The following is a 16,708-nucleotide window of genomic DNA, read 5'->3' on the forward strand; positions in this document are numbered from 1 at the left end:
AACATCTCTTACCGCTTCCCGAGGCACCGCTTTGCTTCCTTCCCGTAGGCGCTGCCTGGCGTCCCGAGGCAGATTCCCAGGCTGCGTCAGTAGCGAGGTTGGGTGAGAGGAAGAATTCCTGCTGGCTTGAAGAAGTAAAGGCGCAATGATTTGTAGCAAAATTTTAGAAATACAGCTGTTGAATTGTATTACGTGGTTAGTTCTTGCTTGCAAAACTGTAATGGCTTTTAGATGTTGTGAATAGTTAAGGATGTAGCATTATAGACTAGAAAGCATGTTGTAAGGCTATTCGGCTTTACAGCAAAAGAAACAATAATTGAAACCATGTGAGTAGGCTTGCCAGGCATCAAAAGAAGCCTCCTTGTCTTCCAGCACCCCGGTGTATAGCATTAGAAGGCAGGCTGCCAAACTTACCTCTATCCAAGAATAAGCAGGTGCTCAGAAATAAGGGCTGAGTGAGCAAACACTACAATTTTGGTACCTGTAAATTACTTCCTATAGCCATTCTCATACTGAACATGTGTCAGTGAAGAGAGTTCATGTAGAGGGTGAGTGAAGAAGACCACAGGATGAAGGAAAAGGCTGCTGAATGGGCTGTCATGATGCTAAACGGACACCAGACGGTAGAAGAGACCATGGAATAGAAGACTGGAAACCTGATAAATCACTGCCCGAGATAGGTGTGTGTATGTTAATTATCTCATGGGTAATGATGAATATGTACTATCTGTGCAAATTGATGGACTCTGAATCATGTCATCTTTGAAGCACTCATGGTGGAAATATCCCCAGCGCTTCCTGGCACTGCTGATAAAGAATGCCTGACTGAACGGTAACAAACCTGTGCTGTTAAGTTTCTAGGCATCGATTTCTTCGATCTGCTCCTCAGCAGGAGCACTGCCATGGGCAGCCCTGGCAGGTGGTGGAGCCTCTGCTGGGCCTGGCCTGGAATGCTGAGCTGTGTGTGACTTCAGATACCTGCTCCCACATTGGTGCTTGTGTAATTACATGATACACAAACTTCCTGCAGGAAGAAGCATGCGTTCAAGTTTGGTGATGTTTCTGGGTACATTAGTGAGATTCCGTAGGGCTGAGTTCAAAGCAGACACCCGTGGAGTAACTCCATGAGGCTGAACCCACCTTTCCCAGATCTATGTCCTGCTGTTTGGATCTTAAAAACCTTACCTGGCTGAAATTTATTATTATTATCAGCACATGCCACCTTGTGGCAAATTAGCAGCGTGTGTCTGTGTGATTCATTCTCAACTCTTCACACTTTATTCCTTATTAAGATACTTCCTTCTATGTGCCTTGTATTTGGGGGCTCAAATTGCTTCGTCTCAAAGTTCCTGTGCTTCACTGCAGTAGTTCGTACGCCTTTTGGAGATCCACCTGTGATGCTTTGCACTTTGATCTCATGTTCTGCCAAAATAAAGAGTGTTTGTTGGCGAGACATGCTGAGCACTTTCCAGTTCAAAGCCTGCAGTTAGCTGGTGAAAACTGTACCTGGTTAATCTGGTGAGTAAGACGCTGTGAGGAGCACAGGATGTTTGCCTTCAAACTTGTACCATGATTTCTGCATCCGAGTAGCTCCTGCTGCTTCCCTCTCTTGTGCAAGCACTGAATTTAAATGTGTTATTCCTGCTTTTGTTTTTTCAAGTCCCACTTGCTTACTGTCACAGTGTCCTTTTCCAGAGTAAACACAGCGTTTACAAAGATGATTTAGACTTTCACTGCAAGCCTTTGATTTGCAGTGCTTATGCAGGCGCATCACTGCACGGGACAATGTCTCTCTTGTTCACAGTGAACGTCAGTATTATGGGAAGGGAACAAAAGGCTGAAAGGGGTAATCAGCAGATGCAGTGAAATAAAGCTGTAGCAAGAAAAAATAGCTGCAGGGGCTGCTTCTGAAGTTGGAGGGGTGCTCAGTGGAAGGTGGCAATGCTTTCCAAAGAGGCATTCAAGAAATGCTGCTGCAGTAGTGAAGATGTGACCTGGTCTTTATTTTAGTAATCTGCTTTCATCGTTCATCCGTGGGTAATCTTTGGATCTTCTAAAAAAAATCCTTAAGTACTTTTCATTTTATAAAGTCTGTAATGGTTGGAGTTGCATGCAACCCAATAGCTGCAACTTAATATGAGCCACAATGGAAGGAAATAAATTTTAATAGGATACCATAGCAGCTGTAAGTTTGCAGGGAGCTAATTTAAACCATATTCTCTTACCACTCTGCCTTGAGCATTAGAAACAAAATATGTTAAGTGAGGTGTAGTTCAATCTAGTGGTGATTTGGGGATGATTAAAGCTTATTAGTCTACAGGCTCCAGCTTTTTGGTGTTTTTAAATTTTTTTCTCTTTGATTTTATAAGCCTTCAATTAAAGGGGGTTTTCCATGGCTTCCACATTAGCTTGGGTTGGTGGACCTACAAAGGATACATGCCATAATCCTTGTGATGCTAAGTGACTGCTCTCAGTCACCTCTGCACGCATGTGATCAGTTTCTTAATAATCAGTGCCTGCTAAGAGCCTCTGAGTGCATGAAAGCAGCTATCTGATAGCAGAGTGGGTTACTAACTAAATAATAGTTTTCTTTCCCTCTAAGGAAAACAAGTTTACACTGTGGAATGGCCGCTTCCTAAGGGAAATGAAGGGAAATGTTGAAAGAGGAGGGATTAAAGAAGTTTTTGTTTGTTTGTTTGTTTTGTTTGTTTGTTTTATTTTTCCCCTGGAAAGATAGAACAAGGACAAGGAGGAATTGCTTCTTGACAAACTGCATGGGATGGCTGAGAAGCAGAGTGGGACGATGGCTCTATGCTGGTTTTAGTTGCCAAAGCAGAGCAATCTGTCCCAAAGTTTGTGTAGGAAGGCGAGATCAGGAAGGCTGAGCTGCAGATGTGAAGCCTTGTGTTAATGGTTTTCAAGGCACTGAACAGAACCCAGAGAGACTTCAGGATTAGGCTTTGACAGAGGGAATTACACATATTCAAAGGAAGAATTCTCATTGGGGAGGTTCTGATTTGATATAAGGAAAAGTTTTTTAGGATAAAGGTGGTGAGGTAGTGGCACAGATTGCCCTGAGAGGTGATAGGTGCCTCATCCCTGCAGACATCCGAGGTCAGGCTGCTTGTGCTCAGAGCACCTGATGGAGCTTTAGGTGTCCCTGCTCTGTGGAGGGGACTTGGACCAGATGGCCTTTAGGAGTCCCTTCCAACTCAAATGATTCCCTGATTCTACGAATCCATTGATGCTCCTCGAGCTGGGTATGCAGAGGGCAGGGGCAGCTCTCATGTGGAGATGGGAGTGCTGCTGGGGAGCTATATTTTAAAGCAGGTTTGCTTTGGCTGTGATCTCATTGCCCCCTTCTGTGAAGGTTGTGTCAGTACAAACAGCTGCAAGCTGTGTTTCCAGAGCTCGAACTGACAGCCACGTGCAGTTGTGCAGGAAGGTCTCAGCAGACGGGCTGCTTCATCACTGCCAACCATTCTGCAAACAGCCCTTCTGATAGCATGGATTTCATTTTTTCTTCATTAAAATTAGAGTCCTTCAGCGCTCAAGGAAACCGCATTTGATTCGGGGATATCATGCAGGCAGTGAAAAGAAGTTTTTAAAAAATCAGCAGTTTTTTTTTGGAGGTTATTTGCTCAGCTCTGCTATTAATGTGGTGTTGTTTGCCAGACTGTGATCAAAACCACTTGGCAGGAGAGACTTCGTCAGGAGGGCGAGCCAGTGGAGTGGAGCTGTCATCTAAGTATGTCCAGAAAAACTGTTCTCTTGGCATAGAAAACGGACTGTTTTCAGAAATAATAAACATGCCCTCTAAAATTATGTTCCTTCTCTGTAAAATCATGGAGGGTCACCAGACTTTGACCCTACAGAAGGAGCGTAACACTTTATGAGACTTCTGTCAAAGCACGTGACAAAAAATAAATACGCTGTAATGAAGAAGTGTCAGTGTGATGGCTGAGATGTGCCTTCCTAACGCGTTCTGCCTCCTGCTGTAAGATGTGCAGTGCGTGCTGCCAGGCAAAGGAAGCCCATCTGGAGGGGATATCAAATCCATCCATTTTCTTGACGTATCAGTTGATGTAATTAACTTTTGTTTCATCTCCCGAGTAAACCTTGTAAACACCAAAATGTGTCAAAGTAAAATATAATTTATTGAAGGGTGTAATTTGTAGAAGTCCTTATGGTGTTTCAGCTGCTGGATAGAGCCCCAGATGCTGAATATCCATAAGGAACAAAAGCTCCATCCGGCCAAACCTTGGTTGTTCTCTGAGCAGTGCCAATAGATGGGTGAGATAGGGCTGAGGAGGGCTGTGGGGGCCACCTCTGCCTGCAGCTTTGTGTCGGGGCAGTAGCAGCACCTCCTCTTTGCTGCTCAGGATTTCCAGGTATATTTTTTATAGTGGTTCCTTCTTTCTCCTCTGCGGAGCTGAGGAGATCTGCTGTGTAAACTCGTGGATTGGGAGTGAGAAATGTCATTCACGAGAGCCCAAGTAAGCCAGTGTTGAGGCTTGGCCTGCCCTGAGCTCCCTGCTGTCACCGCTGGGTTGGTGTCTAGTCAAGCTAGGTGAAAAAAACACTCCATTCCACCACAATCAAGAAATTGCAGCTCTGTTTTTGAGGACTGTGCAGACTCGTCGTCAATGCTGCCGGGATGCCTGCAGATTTTCTGAATGAACACACCCACAGTACTCAGTGTAACCATCAGCCCTTCCTCTGTCGTTCAGAGGCACAAAAGCACTTCCTCACTGCCACCCTCAGTCTCACATACAGCACTCAGCCAGTCAGATGGCACTGCTGGGAACTCTATCGCTGCTGTTATACTTGTGAAGGGTGTAGAAGATACTGAAATTTCTAAAACCTGAGCTATCAGCTTGCTGAGGATGAGAATGCAAGTATTCGGCCTTGGGTTTTGCACACCCTGCCAACTCACTGAAGTTTTATGTTAATCAAGAAAAAGAGAAAGTCTTCCATTTGGTGGTAGTTTAGATTCTGCTCGGTTATAACTCACAACCCCAAAGCATAAGAATTAAGTTTAATAGTTCATAAATTACACAGCGTGCAGCACATGCTGTTGTAATCTCCACATAATCCATACGAAGTATTAACACTGATGTCTAAACAAAATTCAAAGTCACTGTAGGCAATCTTAAACCTCAGCTGTACAGTTTTCCTGAACTATTTTGGCTGTAGACGTGACTTTTCACCCCTCTACCCCCATATGGTATTAATTCAATTGTTTTGTATGTTATACATGCGTAAGAAATAGAAGGGATTTCCTCCAACAACAAACAGTGAGGATAAAAAGGTTGGTGTTTATAAAAATGTCAAACTGAAAGGCTCTTCCATAGCTTGCTGGAGGACAGGCTATCCTTTAAAACTCAAAGGCTTGTCATTCGGAGAGGAAAGCTGGAAGCTGATGCCCAGTTCCCACTCACTGGGACTCTCAGCAGCAAGCAGGCTGAGAGGAGGCTGAGGGAACTTGGGCTTGGTTAAAAAGATCAGGAAACAGCTGCAGAATTATTTGGTTCCCAGGGGTGTGGGTTTTGATCACCACCGTTTAGTTTTTGCTTAGGAGCTCAGCATGAACTGGAAGGAAAAGAAGCTCTGAGTACGGTTGGCTGTCTGCTGCAGGGTGTTGGAAAGGGAACCCTTCCTTGCAGCTGAGTGGTGCTGTCTTACGGGAGGGCTGGCAGGGTGACAAATGAGGGGTCAGGAGAAGACAAGGGATCATCACAAGTGTGTGCCGTTTGTTTGCAAGCACAAGGCTGTGCTGGAAGCCATTGGCCAAGGGCAGGCTGGCAGAGCTTTTGGAGTCCTTGGGCCCAATCCTAACAGTGCTGATCAGCTTCCTGCCTTGGAATCAAAGAAAGTATCAGCAGAGAGCATGGCTGGAGCATATGGTATGGATTTGGGAAAAGGGAGCGTGCGGGAGCTTTGTAAGAGCAACGGGCTTGGGAAACTGCTGTCTTGGTTTGGTATGTGAGCTCTCTGGGAGTGCATCTGGGATGGACTGAGATCTCAAAGAGCCTTGGGAGGCAGGAGTAGGAGTTAGGACCAAAATGGTGGAGGGGAGGTGAGGGAGAGAAGTTGGAAAGAGCATGCTGCTTTAGTACAGCTTGGAGCTTTAGGAGGAGGCAGCTGGTGAGCTGGTGTGCAGGAAGAGGGACCAGCAGCATGGGTTTGAGGAGGTTCTCCTGTGTCTTGCCGTGCACTCTGGTTCTTCCATGGCATCTCTGAGATTAAACAGGAGTTTCGTTGGTGCTGGAGGATCTCAGAACATTGCAGTTGGTCTGCTGGTGCCAGTATCCCAACGGTCCGATGCGCAGAGGCGTTTCTATTGCCACCGACGTCAAACCTCTTTGAAACAATGATCCTCATTAATTAAGCTTTCTTTGAGACAATGATCCTCATTAATTAGGCTTTTTACAGTCTCAGCTTTTGAGTCCTCTTTTTTGGAACCTAAATGATGAAAAAGCTGCCGGAGAGATCCGACTGAGGCGGTCACACGCTGCGATGCTGCTCTTATCCCTGGCGATGTACCGGGGAGGCTGGCGCTGCGGCGGGGCCCGCCAGAGGGCACCCGCGGCCCGAGATCCGCCGGCCCTGAGCCGCGGACCCGGCCCTCGATCCCCAGCCCCGGGATGCTGCGGGAGCCCCCGGCCCTGCGCAGTGAGCGGGAGGCGAAGGGAAGAAGCTGGCGGATGAGGCCTAGAACTGAGCTAAGCGAACCCGTCTGCGGCTCAGATCGCTATCGGGTGGTGGAATTTCGTCCAAAAAATTTGGAAGTGTCATAATATACGTACAGAAAAGCAAAATTGTTTAAACTTCTTAAGCGGCTGTGTCCATGTATGGGTTTATGGTTCTGTGCTGGATGTGGTAAGTAGAAATGTGTCGTATCAAACGGCAGGCTGCAGGGCAGACAGGGCAGAAAACAGCTCTCATTTGGCCTGAGGTGGTGGCACTGCACTGATGCAGGCAGCCTTTGCCCTCACAGAGTGCAGACCAGGAGCTGCCTGACTTCCTTTAGCACCACAGCAACATCAGTAGGAACCAAAACAGGTGTTTGGTAGTGTGAGCATCACCCTGAGTGGGGTCCCAGGATGGGGGTTTGTTGGAGTCCTTGGTGCAAGCTGGGAGATCACCAGGTGTGCACCTCCACTGAGGGCACAGCTGTTTGAGTACCCACTGAAGCAAGCAAGGTGAAACCAGCCTTCGTGTCATCGCACCACTCCATGACCAGTGTTGGGCAAAGTCCTGAAAGAAGGTTTTAGTGGGATCTCTCCTGCCAAGGCGTGAGGCACCAAGGAGGCGCAGCACCTTTGCTCAGCTTGGCCGTACAGCACTGAGATGGCTCTGGGCAGCACACCTGTACTGCTGCAACTGTGGAGTTCCGTGTCACAGGAAAGGCAATCCTCCCCCCATGCACACATCTGTGGCAAACCAGTGCCATCTGCTCCCTACCATCCCTCAGTTTCCTTGTGCCCAAGCCCTGCACCCTTATGACCAAGATTCCTGCAGCAAAAGTTTCATTTTTAAGCATCCACTGAATCTCAGCCAAACTATAGAGATTAAAACAGATAAAGGCTCTCAGGAATGTAAACAGCATACAGGAAATCCTAATCCATGTAGCATAATTTTATTCTAAAAACATTATTCCATCCCAAGGTAGTAAATCAGTTTAACCTTCTGTGTGTGCTGTGCCTAGGATCCCCAGTTCCCATTGCCTTCTGCAGGTGAAGCTCCGCATAGCTGCTGGCCATGCCCTGGTCTGGTGGTGGCCACAGAGGCTGCCTGGGGCCGTGGACATCAGGCACTGCTTGGTGCCCAGCTTGGCACCACCGAGCCCACCCTGCAGGGACTTCAGACATCTGGGTGTTCAGTTTGGGAACTTTACTTTAAGCATTTCTCATCAGTGTGATTTTATTCAGCGTTCAGTGGGCGCACTCTGCAGCACATCCAGCTCCAGCCTACTTAGTTCCATGAGAGTGGGGAGACATTTTGCTCCTGCTCTGCTGGGAGCGCACTTTGGTGGGTCTGTACAACACTTTAAAATAAGATTTGCGTAGAAATGCAAAGGCAGAGAAATAAGCTAACAGAAAAGAGCCACCACCACTTAATTGTTTTATATTGTGTGCTCGTTATAGAATTTAATTGGCTCTTAACAGGCTTTTTAACTGGCTGTAGTGGTGCTCAGGAGAGTCTGGCAAGTCAGCTTTAATATGATTTTAATATGTATAAAACATGGTGCTATTTTAGAAATAAAAAGTTTCAATTAGCCATTATTGTGTTAAATGCCTGCAGCACCTCCCCGCTGCTCCATAAAGGCACAACCAGGTGGAACCAGAGACCAACACTGCTGCAAACCCACAGAATGTGGGGTTTGCTCTGTTTCTTCGTCTCTCTGTTAAAATTGGAGGCCCCGCTCCACACAGATGTAATCATTAACTTGATTTTATAAACTACCCTATTCCAGTCAGTGAACAGTGGGCTGCCTCAGCACTCATCACCTGTTCTCAGCATAGGGGATGATGTGATATCAGGAGGGCAGCTCTTGTTCGGCAGCAGATGTGGGGCTTGCTTGAATTGAACACCGGGGTGATAAGGACAGTTCCTTTCAGGCCCCTTTCTGTTTGGGGCCTGTTTAGCATCTAGAAATAACTGGTACAGCCATAGCTGTGGTTTCAGACAGGCTGTAATTACTGACCTGGTGCACCCACCTTTGGCTCACGGTGTGTTTGTGCCCGGCCATCATAGAGCACACTCGCTGCCTGCAGCTCTGCACGTGGCTCCGTGCCCATACGTGGCTGTGGCAGTGCTGTGCAGGGTTTGGTTGTGGCTGGAAGTGTGGCACAGCCATCCCGAAGTCCCACAATGAAAGATTTCTGCTCCTGCTCCCCATCACGTCACTGAGGGGCTCGGCGCCATTTCCCCGTGTTGGAGCTGTGCATCAAAGCCATACGTTGGTTTTGTGTGTGACAGGTGGAGAGCTGGGTGCTAAAGGCCGTACCAGAACCGTGTCAGCACTGTGTCAGCATGGGCATAACAGCACCCCAGAACTGCTCCTCTGCGACGCTGCTGGGCAGGACAGTGCAGGAGCTGCCCCGAGCAATGCAGACGACTCTGCTATTTCTTTCGGTTGGCTAGTTTTCTTGGGTTTGATAGCAGGTCCGGGTGGAGAAGGGAGAAAGACAGCTCTGTATGAGCTGTCAGCAGGGGAAAGCGTAACCGCGGCCCTCTGACAGCCGTGACATTGATCGGGGCAGCTGAGCGAGCTGAGCCAGCGGTGCCCCGTGTCAGCCCCGAGGTCGATGTGCGGATGGGGCAGTGCCTGGAAGAGCTGTCTCAGCCCCAACGCTGCCTCTACCGACGCTCGCGGCTGGTTTGTGCTTCCGAGAATTGCTCCCCTCCTCTGTGAAGCAAGGAAAAGGAAAACAAATCCACCAAAACAACCGCAAAACAAAGGAAAACAACAGTAAAACAACAAACAAACAAACAAACAAACAAGCAGAACTCCGCTATTTTAAAAGGGGGGGAAAAAAAAAAAAAAAGGAAAGAAAGAAAAAGAAAAGTAAGAAAAGTGAGGGACTCACCGTTTATCCCAGTAGGACACTATTCACTGTGCGTGCTGTTCCGCAGCACGGCGGTCGCACGGAGGGCAGCTCCCGGTACGGGCACAGATCTCTCCAGAGAGCGGCAGCTACGGAGATGGATTCCGTCCGTTTGCAGGGTTTGGAGGAAAGAGGTCCGGAGGCGGCGGAGCGGGGATTTGCCTCTGTGCGGGGGCACAGAGCTCCGCAACTTCTGCCCGAAGCCGTAAGGAAGGAATGGCCGGGCCGCGTGGCCGCGAGCATCGCTTTTGAGGTCCGCGTGTCAGCACGGAGCTCCCCGCGGCCCCGAGAGCAGCGCGCTGCTCGGACGGAGCCGCTCCCTCACCCTCCTGCCCCGCGTGATGTCACGGCTTCCACTCTTTTCCAACCGCTTTGCGGATTTCCTGGACGCCGAGTGCCAGCAGAAGGCAGCGCCGGGGCCCGCAGCGCTCCGAGGCCGCCCCGGGGCCGTGGGGACGGGGCCGGTGGTGCGGGGATGTGAGAGGGGAGGGGGGGGGGAGAGGGGAACGGGACGGTGGGGTCAATCCATCTCCATCTCCATCTCCATCTCTGTCTCCATATCTCTATATCTCTATTTCCATAGCTATATCTATATATCTACATCTCTATCCATATCCATATCCATATCCATATCCATATATATATATATATATAATCTCTGTATCTATCTGTATCTATATACTTCTGTCTAATCCATACCCACTCGTCGCCCTTTCTGCACAAAATCGCTTTCCCCGTTGCACTCAGGGCGTTTCCTAAAGTACCGCGATGCGAGAGCGTTTCTCTGGCTAATTTTCGTGTTATGGTCTCTCTGAGCAGGGAAACGCAATGGGATCTTAACGAAAGAAAGATGGGAAAAAAGACAAAACTCTCCTTCCCTTCAAAACGGGAATGAACCGCCCGCAGCACCGGGAGAGATGCGGAACCGCGGGGATTCCATTCCCCCCATTTCTCCCTCAGCCCTCGGAACAGCCGCGGTGTGACAGTGAGCGGCAGAGGGCTGTGAAGTGTGCCCTAGGAGGGACCTATGAGTCCCGAAACGAATGTGAACGTTTTGGTTAAAAAATAGAAACAAATTGCGAACAGTGAGGTGGCTTTAGGAATATCCTGCATTTCTAACGGTACGATAAACGCTTCGCCTGGTGCAAACAACACAAGCACCCGTCAAATGCGGAGCGTTTTCTTTTTAAGAAGACCACGGCGCTTCCCTTGCAGTAGATGGAAAACGAAGTGCGCGTAATTCGGGGCTGCGTTCGTTCGCCCCATAGCTGCCGAATGGCAGACAATGTCCAGCGCGTCCCCACGGCATGGGGCTGGCTGGGAAGCAGCAGAGGATCGCATCCCCCGGCGCAGAGCCGGGCGGGAGGTGCGACATCGGTGCTCGAATTTGAGGGTTCTGTGAATTAAACGATTTCCGTCATTTTAAGAGTCACGATTAAAAATAGTTCTATATATTTACATGTATATACACCAACGTATTTTCTTTGGGCGGAGAGATTCGCATTGCAGCGATTTTAAACCATTATCCTAGGGTGCAGCCGGAGGGTGAAAGCTCCCGTCCTTCCCGCAGAACAGCGTCACCGCCCCGCAGCGGAGCACCGCACCGATCCGCACCGCTGCGGCTCCGACCCTCGACCGTGTCGGCGTCTGCGGGGCCACGAATTGTCGGAAGTGCCCGGTCGGTGCTGTGCCCCGGGGTGGAGGCGAGGGGAGGGGAATACATTTTTGCCGAGGACGCTCGAGACCCCGCAGTGGAAAAGGGGGATGGGGAGGGTGTTCCCCAAAGCCCTCTCACGGGTTGTAGAGCGTCGTTTTAAATTGACGGGACGCGGAGAAAACAGAAAATCCGAGCAGAACAGCTTCGTGCCAGCACATTGTGCGGGTTACGGGGGAGTCAGTGCGGGACGGAGCATCGAGCAGCTGAGAGCACCTGGCTGTTGTAGGAGGCACAGCACTGCAGACCGAGAGTGACACCGGCACAGTGACCGGCCCGGCTCAGTGCCCTCCGCTCCGTGTGGGGTTCCCGCTGCACCGGGCCCGGGGCAGCGACGGGATGCAGGGCTGCGGGATCGGCCCCGACGGCGGCTACCGGAGGACGGCTCTGTACCCCCTCCGCAGAGCCCCGCTCAGGGCATTCAGGCAGCGAGCACGAACCGTGCGGTGGTGCGCGGCACGGCTTGGAGAGAAAGGAACGAACCCCGCTGTGCCGAGCGCAACGTTCGTCAAACGGCTCTAAACGCCGGGAGAAGCGTTCCACTCCGCGCTGCGCTTTGTTTCTTTTCCCGACCAACTGCTCATCTCCATAGGGATGTGGCCGAGCTCGGGTCCTTCCGCGGGGGCCGGCGCTGCGCTGCGCTGCGCTGCCCGGGGCCGAGCGGGGCCGTGTCCGAGGAAGAGGGGAGGAAGCGGGGAAGGGGCGGGCAGGTGGCGGGCCGTGCCAGGAGCGCCCTGCCGTAAGGAGGAGGGGGCGGGGGGGACACGGCAGCTCCGGCACCGCATTCGGTTGGGTGTGTGCCTGCCCGCTGCCCGCCTTGGGGCCCGTTTGCTTTATATGGCAGCTGATCAAATGCTGCGCCGTAACCTCCCGCTTCCAGGTACTCGCCCGCCCCGGCCCCTTCCTTCCTCCGCGGCCCCTCCCGCGCCCTCCCCCGCCCTCCGCAGCCCCCGGGGCCGTATAATAGAGCCGCTGCCCGTCAGGCCGGGTTGGGTTGGGGAGGTGCTGCCCGGTGCCGCGCCCCGTGCGTGCGTGCGGCGGAACGGCCGCGGGCCGGCGGCGCTCGGGGCGGTCCCGAGGCACTCGCGGAGCCGGAGCGGGGGGGGGGGGCCCGCTCCGGGCCCTGCCCAGGGGTAGGGCGGGGTAGGGGCGATGGGCAGAGCCCCCGCTGCCCGGCTCCCAGCGGCCGGGGGGCTGCGTTAGGGCCCGGCGGCCGGGCTCGGCTCGGCACGGCCCGGGCGGCGGCGAGGATGCAGCACCCGCTGGAGCTGGGGGCTGCGCACTACTTCCCGGCCGAAGCCTTTCCCGACCACCGCTCGCACCGCTATCGCAGTTTCATGATTGAGGAGATCCTCACCGACCCCCCCGACGCCAAAGGCGCGGCGCCGCCAGGGGAGCTGCTCAAGTTCGGGGTGCAGGCGCTGCTATCGGCGCGGCCCTACCACAACCACCTCGGTATGTCCCGCCGGGGTCGGACGGGAGCGGGGCCGCGGTTCCCGGCGCGTGTGAGGCCGCTCCTATGGGAGGAGAGCTTGGGAACTTCCCTGCAGCTCTCCGGGCGGGGACGGGGCCGCATGTGCGGGGCGCGGGCGGCGGTGGGGCCGTGGGGAGCGGTGCTGTGCGTGGAGAGATGGGGGATGGAGAGTACGAGCCGCGCGGTGTGGTGTCGGGACGTGGTGCAGGATAGGGTATTAAGGACAGATTTCTTGTTGTGTTTCGGTTTTGGAGGGGGTTGTTTGTTGGCTTTTTTTTTTTTGTTGTTGATTTTTGTTATTTTATTTTACGTTTATTTTATGTTAACGCGAATATTTAATCTGCGATCGCAAACGCTTTTGCTTCTAAAGCTGTCTTTATCTGCAGAGACGCAGTTCATTTATCCCTCGAAGCGAATGGAACGGGAGGATTCCAAATTTTTGCTTTCCTCTTAAAAAAGAAATCAGGAAAGCATCGAGCCCCGTAATGGGGAAGTACCTGTATTTGGAGCTCTGGGAATTCAGGATTGTTTTAGACACGGGTCTGAAATGCCGGCCCGCACCAGTGTGTGCCCGTGTGTGTTCCTCGGGCCGGGCCCGCCTGTGCTTTCGAAGCCCCCGGGCCGTGCTCGGTGCTGGGATAGCGGTCGCGGTGCTACATAGGGCAGCGTGATCTGCCCACTCGTGCGAGATCCCTGGGCGCTCGGGAGGGCCCCGCACGTCGGGGCCGAGCACGAGTCTGACTGTGCGGCTGTGGGCCCGGCAGCGCTTGAATCTGTCAGTCGGCACCAGATCCTAAATGGTTCCTAAAGGCTTCCGCGGGTAACGCGAGGATCGCTGGGTGGGTGACTGCCTGCCGCCGGCTGCAGGGCACGGCGTGACCCCGCGGCTGAGGTGGGAGAAGGGCCCGGGGCCGTGCGCGGAGCCCAACGCGAGAAGCCTCCGGGGCCGCCCGGCTCTCACGGCCGCTCTCTCCCGCAGCCGTTCTGAAGGCGGAGCCGGCGGCAGTCTTCAAGTTCCCGCTGGCTCCCCTGGGCTGCTCGGGGTTGGGCTCAGCTCTTCTGGCCGCCGGCTCGGGGCTGCAGGGCGGCTCCGCCTCGCCCCACCTCCCGCTGGAGCTGCACCTCCGCGGCAAGCTGGAGCCGGGCGGCCCCGAGCCGGGCAGCAAGGCCAAGAAGGGCCGCCGCAGCCGCACCGTCTTCACAGAGCTGCAGCTCATGGGGTTGGAGAAGCGCTTCGAGAAGCAGAAGTACCTCTCGACGCCCGACAGGTACCGGCGGGGCGGCGCGGGGGCATCGTCCGGAGAGCAGAAGGAAGCCGCGGGCCGGGCCGGGTCTTACCGCCTCTCTCCCGCCCGCAGAATAGACCTGGCCGAATCGCTGGGGCTCAGCCAGCTCCAGGTGAAAACCTGGTACCAGAACAGGCGTATGAAATGGAAGAAAATAGTAAGTGCCGGCGCCGGGCCCTCCAGGGGGAAAAAAGTATATATATGTATGTTTTGATACGTGTTATGTCCCCGCTCCATGCGGCCACAGCACGCTCCCTGCTCCGCGCAGTACGGCTCGGGCAGCGGGACCTTCCCCCACCGGTACCGCAGACCGGAGCGCTGCTTTACGCGGCTATCGCTGTGACCTCCCCGCCCCGCAGGTGCTGCAGGGGGGAGGCCTGGAGTCCCCCACCAAGCCCAAGGGCCGCCCCAAGAAGAACTCCATCCCCAGCAGCGAGCAGCTCTCGGAGCAGGAGCGCGCCCGGGACGCTGAGAAACCCCCCGAGAGCCTGGGCTCGCCAGCTGAGGTCAGCCAGGAGGAGTGAGGGCACGGCCCGGCCCCACCGCCGCCGCCCGGGTGCGCGGGGACTCCCAGCGCCGCGCCGGGCCCCGGAGCGCGCAGCCCCGGGCGGGAGGAACTCTGTGTGCAGCGGCCCGGGCGGTAGAGGACGGGGGCAGAGGGCGGTGGGGCCGCGGTCGGAGCACAGAGCGCACGGCTCGGGTCCCGGCCCTGAGATCCGCGGTGCGCTGCGGCCGGGGGGCACCGGGTCCGCCCTCGGCGTTGCTCGCTGCGTGAAACCCTGTGGTGCCCCCAGTTACTCGAAAACTGCATTTTATGATCGGTTTTATTAATGCGAAGATATTTACTTTATTTCAATAAAGTATTTTATGGACTATTGCTCTGAGTAATGCTTTTTATTTTCTTTTTAATCGTTTCTTTATGTTTTTGATTTTGTTTGTTGTTTTATTTTTTTCTTCGTTCTCGGCCACGCGTCACACCCGGAGGCCACCCGGGCCTCGGCCGCGCTCAGAGGGGGAGACGATGGTCGTCATTTCTCTAAGAAATGCGTCATTGCCGTCTAACAGGCGGCTGAGATGCGGCGGCACATCTAAACGCCGCTTTGGGAAAGCGCTGTTGGTGCCGCTCTGGGCAGAGCTCGGGCACAGGGAGCAGAAAACTTCCACCGACCCCGGGGCTCTGCGCTCGTTGCGGCGACGTAGCAAGGAGCCGTGGCACTGTTTTATTTTTAATTTTCTGATTCCTTGCTGTACTTTTTTTTCCGTCGAAGTTTCGAATGATAGAACATCTACAGCGACATGTAATTATCATCGTCCTGGAAAAAAAAGAGCAACAACAACAAAATCCAGAAGCGCTGCGGGAAGTGGCGAGCGGCAGGGAGCGATGGAGAGCCGCCCCAGGGCCCGGCCCCGAGGGCTGCGGGCTTTCCTTGCAGGGCCAGGCCGAGCCTTGGCTGCGGAACGCTAATTGCAGGGCGCTAATTGCTCGCCTGCTGTGTAATTACGGGCGGTCATTAGCCCGCTCCCCCGGCCCTGCCTGCCCCAGGTGCTCCCGGTTCCCGCTGCCGGAGCACGTTAAGCAAACCGCCGGGCCGAGCGATGGGGCGTCGGTAAGCGTAGGATACGGCCGTGCTGAGTAAACAGGAAGCCAGCTTTTATTCTTACATTGAAACGACTCCTGGATTTAAACAAACAATCAGCTGGAAAGGTTCGGCGTGACCTGGGGACGGGGATCAGCGTCGGGAAGGGCGAGGACGGCGCTTTCGAGGAGCGGAACCCCGCGGTCCGTCCGCCTCTTCCCGTCTCCTCTCAGCCCGTGGTTCTGCTGCAGCACAGCAGCTTCAGCGCAGCCGAAAGGAGGAACCGCGTGTAATTAGAAGGCGGATTCCCGGCTGCCTTTACCTGACTTAACGGACAGACAGGCTGTGCCCAACGTTAAGTAGCGCTTTGGAAACGTTATTCCTGTTGCACTTGTGATATCGTGTTAATATTTTCTTTTCACATTTGAGTAAGTGGTGAACAAGTGATTATTTTTCACAGTCCGTAAAAGCGTTAAATAAGAAAACTCATTTTACTTCTTTATTTTTTTCTTTTTTCTTTTTCTTTTTTCTTTTTTTTTTTCTTTTTTTTTTTTTTTCTTTCTCCAGACAGCGCTAGGGGAACGCAGCGGCACCAGGGCGCGTCCTCCCGGGTTGCTGCCCTCGGTTTGGGGACTGGGGCAGGCGGGGTGCGACGGAGCCCTTCTGGAGCCGCGAGCAGCCGCCCGGAGCCGCTTTCCTATGTGTGGCACCGCGGGGCGATGGCAGCATTCCACCGGCCCGGGAGCTGCAGAGGTGGAGCAGTAAGGCTTCAGGCTTCTCCCGGCAGAAGGAAAGATCTCCCCGGGGAGCTTCCAGCACTACGGGCCCGGCCGGGAACTTCCTGGCGGCTGCGGGACGGGCGGCCCCGAGCGGTATTCATGTTGGCTGCCAGCAGGCAGTCCGATGGTGTGCGAGCGGGGTGTGAATGGAGAGCCGTGTGCGGGGCACCGCGCTGCTGCGACCTCCGCATCGGTGGAATTATTCTCCTAAAAACGTTTGTTTTAACAGCGCTGACTTTGACGACAAACTTTCCTTTCGGAAAG

The 16,708-nt window shown here is 53.5% G+C and overlaps 1 protein-coding gene and 1 long non-coding RNA gene across 2 annotated transcripts; both read left to right on the plus strand.

Annotated features, from left to right (window-relative positions):
* The first annotated feature begins 25 nt into the window (after positions 1-25).
* Positions 26-840, plus strand: LOC128078472 (uncharacterized). Its single transcript, XR_008205662.1, has 2 exons — positions 26-680; positions 769-840. It is a non-coding gene; the product is annotated as an uncharacterized LOC128078472 (long non-coding RNA).
* Positions 841-12,488: 11,648 nt separating this feature from the next.
* On the plus strand, positions 12,489-14,965 carry BARX1 (BARX homeobox 1). Its single transcript, XM_052678574.1, has 4 exons — positions 12,489-12,783; positions 13,782-14,070; positions 14,161-14,245; positions 14,448-14,965. The coding sequence occupies exons 1-4, from the start codon at positions 12,579-12,581 to the stop codon at positions 14,610-14,612; spliced, it is 744 nt and encodes a 247-aa protein (XP_052534534.1). The 5' UTR covers positions 12,489-12,578; the 3' UTR covers positions 14,613-14,965.
* Positions 14,966-16,708: the final 1,743 nt, after the last annotated feature.

This window comes from Tympanuchus pallidicinctus, unplaced genomic scaffold (assembly GCF_026119805.1).
Source record: "Tympanuchus pallidicinctus isolate F22 unplaced genomic scaffold, pur_lepc_1.0 scaffold17, whole genome shotgun sequence".
In the NCBI taxonomy this organism is placed as follows: Eukaryota; Metazoa; Chordata; class Aves; order Galliformes; family Phasianidae; genus Tympanuchus; species Tympanuchus pallidicinctus.

Excerpts from the sequence above, each read along its gene's own strand:
- BARX1 (XM_052678574.1), top strand. The coding sequence starts at position 12,579 with ATGCAGCACCCGCTGGAGCTGGGGGCTGCGCACTACTTCCCGGCCGAA. Across the intron at positions 12,784-13,781 it reads GCCCTACCACAACCACCTCG|CCGTTCTGAAGGCGGAGCCG; the intron begins GTATGTCCCGCC and ends TCTCTCCCGCAG. Across the intron at positions 14,246-14,447 it reads GTATGAAATGGAAGAAAATA|GTGCTGCAGGGGGGAGGCCT; the intron begins GTAAGTGCCGGC and ends CCCGCCCCGCAG.